The sequence below is a fragment of the Sciurus vulgaris genome (assembly GCF_902686455.1).
Source record: "Sciurus vulgaris genome assembly, chromosome: 11".
Lineage (NCBI taxonomy): Eukaryota > Metazoa > Chordata > Mammalia > Rodentia > Sciuridae > Sciurus > Sciurus vulgaris.
This window is the reverse complement of record NC_136472.1, coordinates 13,597,331-13,613,940: the sequence shown is the minus strand read 5'-3', so window position 1 is coordinate 13,613,940 and position 16,610 is coordinate 13,597,331. Positions and strand designations below refer to the sequence as shown.

The following is a 16,610-nucleotide window of genomic DNA, read 5'->3' as shown; positions in this document are numbered from 1 at the left end:
CTTGAATCTGGACTATCGGCGCAGGTTGCATAAGCCAAGGGAACGCTAGCATGTGACTCAGATGAGAAGCACTTGTGAATTGGAGGAGACCCAGGAGTCTTTCAACTGTCAGATACATGACCGAAGGCATCCTAATTCATCTAACTCTGGACACTCATCAGTTGACCACACAACCACACGAGCATGAGAGAGGTTGGTAAGGATGAGCTGAGTTGAACAGGACCAGAACAACCAGCTGTACAGTCACAGAAAGTATCAATGAAGTAAAGCAGTAGTTGTTGGAAGTCACTGGGTTTGGGGTTGGTCTCTTTCACGGGGAAAGCTACTAAAATCAGGTGAAAAACAAAGAAAATCAGTGTCAAGCTACAAGGATGCTATGTGTGCTTCTAAAATTGACTGATTAGATCTACAACCCATGTGCGTTTGTCATCCACCTGCATAAGTATGGAAAATGAGAACTTTATTCTAGTTGCTGTATATTTGGGGACTAAAATAGCTTTATAGATCATCTAGTTCAATCTGGTCTACAGAAACCTATGAGGAAGCTAAAACCAGCACAAGGGGACATGACTTTTCCATGGTTACAGTGTGTTTCTGATCAAACCAAGACTACTCGTCAGCTGGCCGGATCCACAGTCCTGGGCGGTTTACTTTCTAACTTTCTAGGGATCTTGGCCAGTCTTGAGATTCTATGACTCTGTGACTCTATGATTCTATAATTCCAAGCCAAAGCTCAACAATGCCAGTGCTCCAGACAGGCCTGGTACAGGAAAAGAACATGGTCTAGATCCAAGTACCAACTATAATTTTTTTTCATTTGAAAATACCAACTGTACCATCATGGATCCAAAAGATGCCCACAGTCCTGTATTTCTGGTATTTCCTCCAGAGATCAACATACCAGAATATCAGTCAAAAGTCCTCACGGCCACCACCTTTGCATCCCAAAACCTCTTGCAGAAATTACTTACTACAAAATTGAAGATCTTAGGGGTAAGACATGCCTCTGTGTATATATATTCTATTACAGGGGTAGAGGGGAAGGATAGAAAGAAATATCTGGTGGCACATTTTCAGGCAGGAGCCAATTCTAAATTTTATTTCTACTCAATTCAGAAAGTATGAATTACACATCCATGCAACTTATGTACAAGATTCTATAAAGAGAAAAAGACAAGATGAATAAGAGTCAAGGTCCCTGGGCTCTTGAAATTCACATTCTTCAAACCGACCAACTATGAAATTTCTAGTTGATTTCTAAGAGAAGAAATGGGAAAGAAAATCAACTAAAAGTCAACAGGACAGATTCTATATCCTGTGTTATCTCAATATTCATTTTTATGTTAATCCAATCAGAAATCAGAATTCAAAGACTGACATGACAAATATATATATTTTTTGCATACAGCTGTTGTAGAATATCCTCTTAATACTATTAATATTCATCTCTCCATCCATCCAGCTAACCCATCCCATAAATATTAATTTTTTAAAACCAATCCTTCTTTAGGACAACATGGGGATTTGGTTATGTTTGAGATTGTAATTTTGTCCGTGTCTTTGAAAACAGTTGCCCTTTCAACCCCTATCCTCCAAGAATAAAAAATAGAAACTATGTTCAGAAAAAAATAATAGAAAAGTAGAAAAAAATGGTCAAGTAACATGAAGAAGACGACCATCAGCCTGAATTGCTTTAGCATCTATTCAATATTATGAAATTCAAAATTGTGCTGAAGAGTTCCAATTACTTTCCAATGGAGCATCTGATAAGAACTATAAATGGTGGTAGTGATATGGGAGTCAGAGAATAGTTACTTCCAACTAAAAAGGACGAGACAATTTTGTGGCAAATTTGGCATTGAATCTGTACTTTAAAGAAGTGGTGGAATTTCAACAAGTGGAAATAAAGAGAGGAAGGAGGCAGTACAGTCTAGATGGGAGAAGCATCCTAACAGGTGTATATGGGAGTAGAGGAATGGCAAAAGAGAACTGGGAGAGGTCAATCAGGCTTCGAGAACTCAAGAAGACTGAAAAATAAGAAACAACCAGGATGGATAAATAAAAACCACAGGACATCCACTCGTTGGAATAGTATTCATTGGTAAAAGAAATGAGCTCTCAAGTCAAAAAGAGACAAAGGGAAATCTTGAACACTATGGTTCAGTGAAAGAGGATAGCTTATAGAGGCTGTATGATTGTTTGATTCCAACTAGAAGGCATTCTGGAAATGTCAAAACTATGAGACAATAAAAAGATCAGTGCTGGTCCGAGGATCTAGGGGAGAGAGGAAGGGATGAAAATGTGTAGCTCAGAGGATTTTAAGGTCAGGAAAATTACTCTGTATCAAACAATAACACTATCATGATAGACTTTTGCCAAAACTCACAGCATGTGCAACACCAAAGTTTAATGTGAACTATGGACTGTAGTTGATGATGTGTCCATGTTGGTTCATCAGCTATAACAAATGTTCCACCATGATGCGAGATGTTGATGGTGGGGAATGGTGGTAAGGGGAAGAGGCTATGTGGGAAACCTCTGCAGTTCCTAATCAAGTTAGAGTAAGATAAAGGAAAGGGTGGGGGGGAGAACAGGATAACATAAAGATAAGGGGAAGATCAGTAATGTAGAAGGAAATGGAGAAGCAGAGTGGAGGGATGGGAAGGGGAGGCAATGCAGAGTGAATTCATAAATATGCACATATAATATACCAAAGGAATTTCACTTTTATGCATAAGTCAAAAGAACCAATTAATAGATGAGTGAAAAAGAAGTCTAGGAAAAAGAACTAGGAAGGGAGGAGAAGAGTGAGGGAAAGAGAGGGATCGTGAACTGAAGTCTAATTCCATTTATGTATGAGTTTGTCAGGATGAACCCAACTACTATGCATGGCTATAAAGTTCTAATTTTAAAAAACGAGGGTCCAGGTTTGATGAAAATGTTATCACTTAGGGCTCATCTACTGAAAGGTGATAGTTGCTAAGGCAGCAAGTAAGATCACTCAGACTGAGAAGGTAGACTGAAAATAAAAGTGGGCAGAGAAGAGATTCCTGTTCTTTATGTCATAGCTTCTGTTCTTTATGCCAATCTCATGGTCTTCCTGAATACTTGCCAAGCTGCTGCTGCTTGGTGTTGCATTGCATCACAAGTGTGGGACAGGAGGGAAAACAAAACCAAATAGAGAGACCAAGAGAGCACTAGGCCTGGGAAGTCCCAGCATGAGCCATATGCAGGGGTTTTCTGACAGACCACTTCTGCCCGAAGCCAGACTGATGCAGCAGTTTGGAATTCAGTGCACCTCAAACATCCCGAGTGTGTGCTGAATGGTTGGGAAGCTCATTAAGACACCGATATCCCAGTTTCCCGGGGATTCTGTTAAGTACGAGATAGGATTGACAGTTTGCATATCTGATTCACAAGTGGTGCCGATGTCACCATCCATAGCCACATTTTCAGCAATATTGATGCACATCATTTTTCTTGTTCCCAAATATCACAGATGGATTAAGGACCTACCCACCAGCATCACAAAGGGACTTGGACTATTCTTCTCTTATTGATAAGAGAGGGTAAATTGCCAGATCCCTTTAACCAAAAGAAGAGCCAAGCAGAAGGGAACCAACCACTTCGTTTTTTTCTCACTATGATTTTCCCTCTATTTACAGGCCACTCAGATCCTGATTGGAATTATAAACTTTTCTTTTGGAATCATTTTCCTCTTCACCTCGGTACCTCCTTACCCAAGGTTTCCTTTTATACTTATTTCGGCCTACCCATTCTGGGGCTCTGCTTTGGTGAGTATAGTCAGTCAATCAAGTTCAATTTGAAGCCATGCCAACCAGGATGTGAGGGAGTTCCTAGCTATGAAACAGACTAGACTCAGGAGTATGATGTGCTTTGCAAAGTATGACCCCCTCGAAAAGGTTAACCTTTTTGAAATGACTTCCCCATTAAATTATCAGAGTTATTGATATCCCAGCTTTAAGTCTTGAAATTCCTCTGGGAATGTTTCTTTGGGTCTTGTCATTGTTTATTTGTCTGTTAATTCATTCCATATTAGTTGCTAAGTATTGTAAGATAGACCTGTAGAGCAAGACGAGGATCCAATGGTTAGTGCAAGGAGAATCCTTCCAAGGGCTCCCAGTCCAGGCCAGGGAGAAAATGTGTCCATGGAGCACGTGAAGACGGTGTGGTAAATGACCTCACAGAGGTGTAGGACGTACTCTGGTAAGCAGAGGCTAAGGAACACCCTCCTCTTTAGAGAGGGAGGGAAGTGTGGAGGCATTCATTTAACCACATTCAATAAACACTACTTTAGCACCTAATTGAGCACCAGAGAATGGGTTGGGTGGAGGGGTTCAGTACAAAGGCAGTCCCGGGTCTCAAGGTCCCCGTTGAGTGAAGAGTCATGAGTGGGGAGCAATGAGCGATGACAGAGGTCATAGGAGAGGCATCTAAAAGTATAAGGGACATTGTCCAGAGCCATTTCCAGTCCGAGTTTTAAAGGATGATGAAGATATATCCAGGACATTAGGAGCAAGGGGTAGGAGTGTCTTGTTGAATGTCAAGGGGAAAATAAATGAAAAAGGCTGAAGCATTTCATATTCTATGAACTCTAAGAGTTTAGCCCAGGGAGTGAGAGTGCAGGGAGGAGGCTGGGGAAATACCAGCAAGGAGCCTGGAAACTTAAACATGGGGGTGCTGTAATCGCATTGGAAGTTTCCACCGGACAATAATGGTACCATATTTGACTCACCTTCATGAAAATTCTTAGGATATTTTTTGTTCAGAATTAACAACCTACTAGCTACAATGCTACCTTGTGTTCCCAACAAAGAGAACACATTAGGTTGTAGTAAAATGGAATCTGATCTTATTGTTCATAAACTGATTTGACACGTAGGGTGTCATGACATCAAAGCTGAATCCACCATAGCTATAAAAGGAAGATGAGTGAGAAACCTTAAGTCCAGTAAGGTTAAAAGAAAATCTCATGCTTAGGTAAGTGGCAAAGGCTGGAGCAGATTTCCAGTCCAGTGTTTTTGTCCACTGTTCATTTGTTGACAGTCATCCAGAGAGCTTCTACTTCTCAGGCCTGTGAAGACTGTGTGAACTCAGGAGAAGGACATGTAAAGAGAATAGATGGAGATCTGTCCTGCGAGGACTCTTCAAAGTCAGCTAACCATGTCCCTCATTAAGATATTTATTCTCTTTAACAGTTCATTATGTCTGGAGCCTTTCTAATTGCATTGAAAAGAAAAACCACCGAATCTCTGGTAAGTGATGTTTCCACTTGATTAAAAAACTACAACTTTGAAATTATCCATCCTAGCCTTGAAAATGAGTTGGGAAAATCACTAGGTAACCATCACTCCACAAACTGTGAAGTACTTACTTATACCAAGAAATGGCGTTTGCTTCCTATTTTCATGGAATCATAAGCTATGAGTGCCAGAAGAGAATTTTCTGGGCCATTAATTCTTATTTCTATATATGAAGAAACTGAGGCACAGAAATGTAAAACTAGTACAATTTTGTCAGTCAATTCATGGTAGAAGGAGTCTCCATATTCCTGTGCAGTCGGTCACTTGGTCTTTCTGTGTGCTTGGGGCCTCTTGCATATCAGACACTCTGATAAACAATTATTTGACCCATAGGAAAGACAAATTGTAGGTAACCTAATTAAGTCAGAAATGGAATCTAGAAATAAAGAATGTTGCTAAAAAAGGTAAAACCATGACTTACAGATTCATTTTAACTAGAATATGTCTACCCAAAGAATCAAAGACCTTAGATATTAATTGTAAGCCAATAAATGATTTTCTGAATATCTAGCGTAAGTTCGTAGTTTGAGGAAGAAATCAAAACTGCAGAGAAATGCAAAGTTCAGTTTGACACAAGAATCTTGAAACGAAAATGTAAACAGGCCACGAGGTCTAAATGCAGTGCCACATGGCTACCCCACAAATCCCATTTGAATGGAAATCAACTCAGGTGCAGAATGTGGGGATGGGAAATGTACTAAAAATTCACTGGCTCCCCTCCCTTATTCTTTGGATGAGGGTTTGAAGTCCTAAGAATATGATCATATGAATACGATCACACAGCTGACTTGTGACATGTGACACTGACTAGAATCCTGCTCTGCAGTCCCCCACCCGCTGCTTTGACCCTAAGAGCACAGACTGGGCCTAAGTCATTGTGTTATGCTCTGATTCTATTTCAGATCAAAGTGAGCCGGGTAATGAATTTTCTTAGTGCCATGGGAGCAACAGCTGGGATCATTCTCCTCATATTTGGTTTCCTTCTAGATCGAAACTACATTTGTGGCTATTCTCCAGAAGGCATTCGGTGCCGTGAAATTACTGCCCTCTTGATTGTAAGTACGCTGCATTTTTAGAGTGAGAAAAGATTTCTTAGCACCTACTCAGCACCATCCAGATAATATTGTGGATATGCATGTCTTGTCTTTTACTCACAAACATTTAGGGATACGCAATATTTGATAGACATTCTACTAGGCATTGTGGAATTGAACAATCAACACATTATAGCTCCCACCTTTAGGAATCCACATGTGAGAGAAAAAGAGAAAACATCTAGACAAATGAGTGATACGCCAAAAGTGATATACTAAAAGAAAAATACAGGCACAGCACTTTGGTCTCAGTTCATAGTCCTAGAAGTACATTAGACTATTAAACAGAATGTTCTTATGGTTTTTGATGTGATTTTAATAAGTTAGGTTAGGCTTTTGATAAAGCATGGTAGATTGAAAACGGGTATTTATTTCTGCTCTTTCCCAAATACCACTAAAATTAGTGTAAAGGAGCGTAAAAGGTATGAGTCCACATGGAGAGAAAAAGGTAGTCAACACAACGAAATTGGTGAAAAAGGCTGGGGATGTAGGTCACTGGTGGGGTGAAGTGCTTTGCATATGTAGGCCACTGAATTCAATTCACAACACCCCCAAAATAACTGCTGAAGAAACTAAATGCTACCTAAGAAAAGGGGGATCCTAGGAGAAGTTAGGTATTTCACATGGCAGAGTCTAAGAAATACTGACCAGGTAGTTGCATTAACACCAGAGACCTCAGGGGCAGAGAGTAGAAAACAGGAAGACAGGTTCTGGTGATGGTGGATTGGACTGTTTGTATCAACTCTTCTCCGAGAACAAAGAAAAATGCTCAACCAAAAAACACCAAAACAAAACCATCTTAAAGGCATTAAACAAACTGAAAGTCAACTGGAACTGCCAGATGAGCTATTAGGTGAAAGCCTGTCGCCACGGATGTTAAACAGCACAAAAGCTGCTGTGTCTCCAGGCTGGTATGTCAACACTGCCCAGCTGAAATCTGATTTCCAGCACAAGCAGAGAGAAAGGGAAAGAAGTCGAGGCCCAGAGTCCACAGGAGATAGAAATACTTTGAAAAGACCTTCTCCACATAGAACTGAGTCCTTGATAGAATTCTGTACTCTTCGGTTAAGAGTAAAAAGACATAACAATGTATCCTGCCCCATCATAGCAGAGAAAACTTGCTGTATGACATCAATAAGGAAACGGTAGCCATAGATCAAGTACCCTGACAGCCTCTTTCTCCTCCCCACTGCAGTTGAGATCTTCACTTTCAGTGGGCATCAAGGCGATGAGGCAAAAACTACAGACAGAGGAGAGGAAGAGGAAATAATGATGGAATATTTTTGGGATCAATAAAAAGATTAACCTACCAGTCCAAGAAGCCTCATGAATCCCAGATACCTGGACACATCATAATGAAAATGTAGAAAACAAGGACAGAGAAAATTTTAAAGCAAAGAGTAAAAAGAAGGCCAGTCATTTTCGAAAGATAGGCAATTAGAATGGTTCCATCTTGGAGAAGATAATAACTGGAAGGATAAATAAGGGAGCTGGAGTCTCCAGAGTGTTGCTTCATCCTCACATGCCAAACTACCCAAGCTAAAACTATTCTGGCATTTGCTAATTCAGACCCATGTAATTCCTCACAGACTCCTATGCTAAGGAAATAAGTTGGATGCTTTAGTTTACAAAAGCTCACCTATCACTGCCTAATGTTGAAGTGCTCAACATCTTACCATTTTTTTAAACTGAAAAATGTGGATCTTAATGATTTTTCCTAAAATGAACATATTTGTATACAAGGATAATAGTTTCCCTCTTTCTATATCATGAAACCACTATCCAGACACCAGTAAGAGTAAGGGGTTAAATTTCAAGTCCTTGTGAGCGAAGTATCTACATAAATTGTATGAAATTGTCCTGAATGACAGATTTGCCTATTCTTCCCCACTTTCTTGTTTTTTCACTCAATCATATATTTGTATCAGTGTGGACTTGTATGAGTATTTACTTAATACTTTAATTATAATTTAATATTTTGGCTTAGCTTATTGTGCAAATTAGCTAAATTTTAGCCCCTGAGGACTCTTTGGATCCTAAGATCCTTTTACATACCCCTATTCTGTGAAGGGATTTATTTGTTTTAACACTTCAATAGTTTCAGGCACTACAAAATTCTCTAGCTTCTTCTTGTATATCCTCTGCCCATTTCTCCAAAGGAGCCCACATCCCTTCTGCTGAAAAGTGGTACTTGAAACCCAGATTATGTACTAGATGTGCTTGTTTTACTGGGGCACCATTGTTTCTTAGGGCCTCTCAGCTAACAGACAAGGAAATACCTCTACTTTAACCCAGGTTATTCACCTATCTCTAAATATCTCTATAGAAGCTCAGGACTATCTATACTGAGCTGAACATGAGTTCTTTTTTTTTTTTTTTTTTTTAGCAATTCATTTATTTATTTATTTTTTATTTTTATTGTAAACAAATGGGATACATGTTGTTTCTGTTTGTACATGAAGTAAAGGCATACCATTTGTGTAATCATATATCTATACAGGGTAATGGTGTTTGATTCATTCTGTTATTTTTTCCTTCCCCCCCACCCCTCCCACCCCTCTTTTCCCTCTATACAGTCCCTCCTTCCTTCATTCTTGCCCCCCCCTTCCACCCCCCATTATGTGTCATCATCCACTTATCAGCAAGATCATTCATCCTTTGGTTTTTTGAGATTGGTTTATCTCACTTAGCACGATATTCTCCAATTTCATCCATTTGCCTGCTAATGCCATAATTTTATTATTCTTTATAGCTGAGTAATATTCCATTGTGTATATATATATACCACAGTTTCTTTATCCATTCATCAATTGAAGGGCATCTAGGTTGGTTCCACAGTCTGGATATTGTGAATTGAGCAGCTATAAACATTGATGTGGCTATATCTCTGTAGTATGCTGATTTTAAGTCCTTTGGGTAGAGACCAAGGAGTGGGATAACTGGGTCAAATGGTGTGAACATGAGTTCTTAATGTCATCTCCAACAATGATGCATTACCATGTGGATGGTTTAAGCCTCCCCTAATGGTTATTGGTAAACTTCCTCCCCAAGAGTGGGAAAGCTGACTCGCACCTTCCTCCAGCCAGACATTTAATTTTTCAATTATTTTCTGCTCACGTTGAGTGGTGTCAGACATACCTCTATGGGAAGCGACTTCACCAGCTGGATGCAGTGCTGATGAGCAGCACCATGACATTTTTATATATTACTGACTCTAGCTTTCAATGAGACTTTGCTAAACTAACATTTCTCTCCCTCACCCCTTCAGTGAGCTTATTTCATCCATTTGTCATACAATTAGATGACTGTCATAGTCTACATTCTGGAATTACCCAATCACCTAAAATATAAAATATTTTTTAACTTGCATACATTAAGCTTCACTCTTTTCAACACGAAAGTCATTAATTTTCATGGGACCAGCTTATCTGTTTTTTTTTTTTTTTTTTTTTTTTTTTCTTGCTTGCACTTTTTGGGTTGCATCTAAAAAATCAATGCCTGACCAAAGGTTAAGAAGATGTATTCTCATACCCTCTTCTAAGGATTTTATTGGATTAGCTCTTCCATTTGCACTATGATCCATTTTGAATTGTGTGTGTGTGTGTGTGTGGAAAGGGTTCAGGTTCCTTCTTTGGCATGTCCTCTACGCACCATTTGCTAAAAACACTTGTTCAACCTGTTTCATTCCAAGCCACCTTGATGAATACCAATTAACCATAACTTTGAGAGCTGACTTCCGGGTTCTAAATTCCATTCTGTCACTCATATGCCTATCTTGCGTCAGAGCCACACTGCCTCAGTCCCCACAGCTTTCCGATAATTTCTGAAAACAGTACTGCAACTTCATTCTTCCTTCTCAGGATTATTTCAGCTACTGCGGGTCCCTGAATTTCTATATGCCTTTTCAGCTCATCCTGTCAATTTCTGTCAAAAGAAAATTTCAGATGATATTTGTTAAGAGGTTGCCTTGAATTTGTAGATGAGTTTGAGGGTTAGTAGCATCATAACAAGTTGCCTATAATTCCTGAACCATGAACCCGGGATATCTTTTTATCTCATTTAGTTTTTAAATATCTTTCACCAATGTTTTATAATTTCAGTATACAAGCCTTGCACTTTCTTTGATGAATTCATTCCCAAGTATTGTATTCATTTTGATGTTATTATAGATGGAGTTGTTTTCTTAATTTTATCTTCCGAATATTCATTGCTAAGGTGTAGAAGTGTTGGGGTTTCAGCCATGTCCAGTGTGGATGGGGGAAGGGTTAACTGCCAGAGGTGAATGTTGGCTATAAATCAATTAATTACCCATAAACTTATCTAATCAATAAACACACAAGAGTCAGTACTCTTTTCAAATGAGAGGGGGCATGAGAGATCAGGCCATCCCAGGCTGGCCTCTAACAAGATGGAGTTGCCCAAATCTCCTTTATTTTATAGTCACAGGGGTAAAGGGGCCCAGATGGGGAGGGGCTTCTTCTGTGATGGACAGTTTGGGGTGGAGTTAGGGGAGCCATTTGCTTAGGGAAACTAGCCTCTAACCAGGCGGTGACCCACTCCCACACAGGGCCCTCTACTTCCCACCCCACCAGCAATCTGGAACAGTCCCTCATGACCACCAGTTCCTGGGAGTCAGGCCTCTGTGTCCCATGGCTCAGCCACATCTGATTCTGCTAGATATGGATGACTCCCCACATAGAAGCACAGCTGATTTTTTTGTATTAATGTTACATCCTGAAATCTTGCTCTCCTTTAAGAGTTCTAAGAGTTCTTTTTAGAAGCTTCCTTAGAATTTTCTGTACACAAGTCCTGTTATCTAGAAATAGCTGGACCTCTTCCTCTCTGAGCTGGATGGTTTTGCCCTGTGTTTTCTTGCTTAACTACCCTGATTAGAATACCTAGAACAATCCTGAGTCAAAGCTATAAGAGCAGGCATGCTTGTCTTATTCCTGAATTTAGGGGGAAGCATACAGTCTGTCCCCACCAAGTATGATGTCAGCTGAGGGTTTCTATAGATGGACTTTACCAAGTTGAGGAAGTTCTCTTCTATTCCCAGTTTCTTGCATATTTTTACCATAATTTTTTTAGTCAAACATTCTTGCTACACCTATGAATAAGGCATATTGCATGGATTGGTTTTCTATCTCAAATAAACCTTGCATTCCACTAAGATAAACCCCATTCTGTCATAGTACACAATCCTTTATTGTTGTTGTTATGTTCTGAGATTCACTTTGCTAGTACGTTATTTTTGCATCTATATTCATAACCAATGTTGGCGTGTAGTTCTTTTTTTTTTTTTTTTTGTAGTGTCAGGTTTTGGTGTGTGGTTAACACTGGCCTTACAGATTAGTTGGAACGTATCCTTTCTCATGCTTTTTGGGAGATTTGGTAAAGTAAGAGTATTAGATCTCCTAGAAACACCTTTTAAAATTCAAGATGGGCCTGGGCTTTTCTTTGTGAAAAGATTTTAATTCATATATACATATATATATTCAAATTTTTATTTCTTCTTGAATCAGTTTCTAAGAGTTTGTCCCTTATTGTCAAAATGAGTGAATAAAAGAATATTAAGATGCTTCCAAGTGATCTGGAGGCCAGGGAAGAAATTATAATGGAAATTTGACAATGTTGTAAAGTAAAATATCAAAAACTTGTGGGCAGGAGAAATATGTAACTAATTAATTTATTAATTTATTGGTACAGGGGATTGAATCCAGGGGTGCTTTGCCACTAAGGCACATACCCAGCACCTTTTATTTTTCATTTTTCATTTTGAGACAGGGTCTCGCTAAGTGGCTTAGGGCCTCCCCAAATTGCTGGCTAAGTTGCTTAGGGCTTCGAACTTGAGATCCTCCTGTCTCAGCCTCCCAAAAATCACTGGAATTACAGGCACAACCATCTGAAAAAACCACTTTAAAAGCTGATTAACATAACAAAAACACCTGACTGTTGGGAAAAACCGATGAAGGAAACCACAGTGACTAGGATCCGAGGTGCAAGGATCAAGTAAAGAATTGCCCACACAAAGCTCAGAATTCTCTATCACTTTTCTCCTTGAGGTGTTTGCTGACTCCTAGGATATACAGGGTACCAAATCAGAAGCCAGGCTGATAAAGGGAGCTAGGAGACTGCAATGAGAAGCAGAGACCTCAGCAGCTGAGCATCTCTGGGACACACACACATTTATTCAGAGTCCACCAAGGAAGAGTAGAGGAGACTGGCAATATCCCCAGAATTTCATTTGTGAAAGAACAATACACCCTGAAACTAAGGATAAAGGAAGTAAACCACTCTTCACAAAACTGAAATTGGACCAAAAATGAAAGAGGATAAAGATAACAAATATTAGATAAAAACTAATGAAATACGAAACACAATAGACAGATCAATAAAACTAAAAGATTGATGTTTGAGGAGGTTGCTAAAAAATTAACAATTCATCAAGAAAAAAGAGAAAACACAAACAAACCTGTGACAGCAGTCTGAACAAGTACTTAGATGGTGCTGCCACAATCTTTGACACTAAAACATGGCAAGGACATAGAACAATCATAGGTAGTTGTCTTTTATGAACCTCGTGTAGACATCTGAAATGAAAGATGAGGAAACCAAATTGAGCGATACATATGAGAATTCCTCATGGACTAGTCCGTTGGAACCAGAACTGACTTGATTTTGATTTCACATTCAAAAATCTATCAGTGATAGAACTAAATGTGAAACGGTAAACCATAAAGCTTCTGGAGAGGGAGAGAGGATTTAGGAGAACATTTGACATTGTCTTTGGAGGAAGGCAGAATGCGAGAGAGACTGACCACAGAAGAATAAATAAATACAATGGAATACTTAAAAAAGTAAAAGAGGCAAATGAACTTCATCAAAGGTATCATTAAGAGATTACACAAATGGTATGAATCTGTATTGTGCACAACCATAGAAATGAAATGATATACGCCATTTGTGTACAATGAATCAAAATGCAGTCTGTAAAAAATAAATAAATAATAATTAAAAATTAAAAAAGAGAGTGGAAATCAAGGCACAGAATGGAAGAAATTTTTCCCAACAGGTATATCTGACAAATGACCCATATCTGGAATATATGGAGCATTCTTGAAAATTAATAATAAATGGGCAAAAAAATTAAAATGAGAAAGGCTTTCACAAGCATATGAAAAAGAAAGATAGATGGCTAGTGAGCATGTGAAAAACGCCATTAGTCTTCAGAGAAGCACAAATTAAAATCACAATGAGATACTACTGTGTACCCATCAGAATGATCTTAATCGAAAGCACTGGCAATACCAACTTTTGGCAGGAATGTGAAGCAACCAGAATTCTTACATATTTTTGGTGAGATGCAAAATAATTTGTTCACCTTGGAAAACTATTAGACAGTTTTCAACAAGGTGAACGTACACCTATTTTATGTCTCTTGTACGAGAATGTTCATAGAAACTGTTCATCAGCGAAAAATCAAAAGTAATTCAAATGTCTATCAACAGCAAAGTAGCTCAATAATGGTGATTATTCAAATAGCAGAATACCTCTCAGTAAGAAAAAAGAATGACCTACTGATACATGGATCAACATGGATGTCTTTATATTCATTGACTTTTTTATGGGTTCTTTATAGAACTGTGACAGTAGAATCCATTTTGATATGATTGCATGGAATAGGTCTCATTTTAGTTAAGAGCCCATTCTTGTAGCTTTACATGATGGTGGGACTCACTGTGTTGTATTCAGATATATACATGAGAAGATTATGTCAGATTCTTTCCACTCTCTTTCCTTTTCTTATCCCCTGAATCCATTACATTAGACACACAATTTCAGATACAAAAATTAACAGACCAATTTAATAAATGATATCAGAAATTCAGAAGAGAGGATCCTCTAAGTGAAGAGGAAGGATTGACTGGGAGAAAGCAGAGAATTTATTGGAGTGACGGCAATGTGCTCTATCTTCATATGAAAGCAAATAGATGTATAGATAGATGATAGATAGAATGTACTTCTTTGTGTGTAACCTCTAATGGTAAAAATATTAGAAAATATTATTAAAAGCAGATAATGGTTTTATATTTTTATACAGAGTGCAATATAATGCATGATAAAGTCAAAAACACTACTAAAAAAAGAAAGGAGTTTACCAAAAAGCAACTCAAATTCACTAGTAGTCAGGGAAATGACAATTGTATTAACAATGGACTAATATTTACATTCATTAGCCTGGAAAAAATTAAAGAGCTATCACATTTATCACTGGTGACGTGGTGAATAGGATACTCTTATGTATCAGCAGTAGAAATATGAGATGTTTATACCATTTTAGAAAGCAAGGAGATAGCATTTACTCTTATGACAGATACACATACCTTTTAACCCAGATGTCCACCTCCACAGCAACTATACCACCTATAATTAAGGGTTTTGTACATTATCTGGCCATTAAAAGCATGTGGCTCCAAAATAGTCATTTGAAAATGCAGTAGACACACCAGGTTGAGGAACAGAATGTCATTGTATTAACCTTTGCAACTTCAATGTAAGATTCAGCTCCGAGAAGATGACATGCCTCAGCCAGCCCAGTGCTGGTGTCCAGCCTCTGGGCTATTAGCAAGGTGTGTGTCCCTCTTAGTTGTGCACTTACTTGCTGTGACTAAAAGCCCCAATAAGAACAACTATAGAGTAGGAAGAGTCAATTTGGGGACTCACAGTTTCAGAGGTCTCAATCCATGGACAGCCTGCTCCATTCCTCAGGGCTAAAGATGAGCCTGAACATCATGGAGGAAGAGTGTGGTGGAGGGAAGAGGCTCACATGATGATTGGACAGCAGAGAGGACTCCACTTGCCAGACACAAAATATATACCTCTAAGCCACACCCCCAATGCTCACCGCCTCCAGCCATACCCTACCCACCTTCAGTTACCCTTCAGTTACCATTCAGTTAATCCCTACCAAGGGATTAATTCACTGGTTGAGTTAAGGCTTTCATAACCTACTTCTCCTCTGAACATTCTTGTACTGTCTCACATGTGAGATTTTGGGGGACCTCACTTCCAAACCATAACACTTGCCTAAATATGAAACATTTGGAAGGTCCTTTGCAGTGATTAAAAAGAACATAAGGTGGAGCCAGGCACGGTGGTACACACCTGTAATCCCAGCCTCTTAGGTGGTTGAGGCAGGAGAATCGCCAAGTTCAAAGCCTGCCTCAGCAATTTAACAAGGCCCTAAGCAATTTAGCAAGACCCTGTCTCAAAATTTTAAAAAGGGCTGGGATGTGGCTTAGTGGTTGAGCACCCCTGGTTTTAACCCCCAGTACCAAAATAATAATAATAATAATAAGATATTCTTAGCTTATATGTCTTCTTAAGTCTATGTTTCTACATGTTTCTCTTTTCCTAGGTCTGTAGTTTTCTTTTTGCACTCTTTTTCTTTCCTTTCCTGTTTTTATTCCTTTTGCTATCTTGATCACCTTCCTTCTCCTTTAAATGGACTACTTTTAGATATATTTTTGCATTTCATATATTTCTGAAATTGAGTATTACCTACATATAATTTAGAAAATGTATGATTTTTATGACTTTCTTGAAGAAAATAATATCCTATCCTATGTTTTGCTCTGCTGAAATAACTGTGTACTCCCACGATTCTCCGCTAATTTGATTTCCAGAGCATGAGAAATACTTGAGAATTAGTTGGAGGAGAGTTCTTATTACCTAGGCATGACTGCCACATTGTAATCAGAAAAAAAAATGCCATTATGCTAATACCATGACTCTTCTTTTCTCTTCTTCATCTTCTTTCGTTACAGGGAATTTTCATCCTGTTGATGATCCTCAGCATTATCGAATTGCTCATTTCTCTGTCTTTCTCAATCTGTGGATGCCAGTCAGAAGATTGACCCTTAGGATTGTCTTCTAGCACTAGGAGAATAAAATGTGTTACAGTGTCGCTGAGAGATGAGCTCTGCTTAGGAGGACTACAATCTTTTTGTTTGTTTGTTTTGTTTAAATGGGGTTATTTTTCTGTTTATTTAGGTCTTCCGTAACTTCTTCCAGAAATGTTTTATGGTTTACAGTGTGTAAGTTCTGTACTTCTTTTTTTAAACTTTTAATTAATTTATTTTTTGTTCTAATGTGTTGTACCTGACAGTAGAATGCATGCTGGCAACTGTTA

The 16,610-nt window shown here is 38.7% G+C and overlaps 1 protein-coding gene across 1 annotated transcript; it reads left to right on the top strand.

The window, feature by feature from the left end:
- Positions 1–840: 840 nt before the first annotated feature.
- MS4A5 (membrane spanning 4-domains A5) lies at positions 841–16,385 on the top strand (the record flags this gene model as incomplete). Its single annotated transcript, XM_079101689.1, has 5 exons — positions 841–993; positions 3,666–3,794; positions 5,220–5,276; positions 6,227–6,379; positions 16,246–16,385. 5 exons carry the CDS (start codon positions 841–843, stop codon positions 16,333–16,335), a joined length of 582 nt encoding a protein of 193 aa, XP_078957815.1. The 3' UTR covers positions 16,336–16,385.
- Positions 16,386–16,610: the final 225 nt, after the last annotated feature.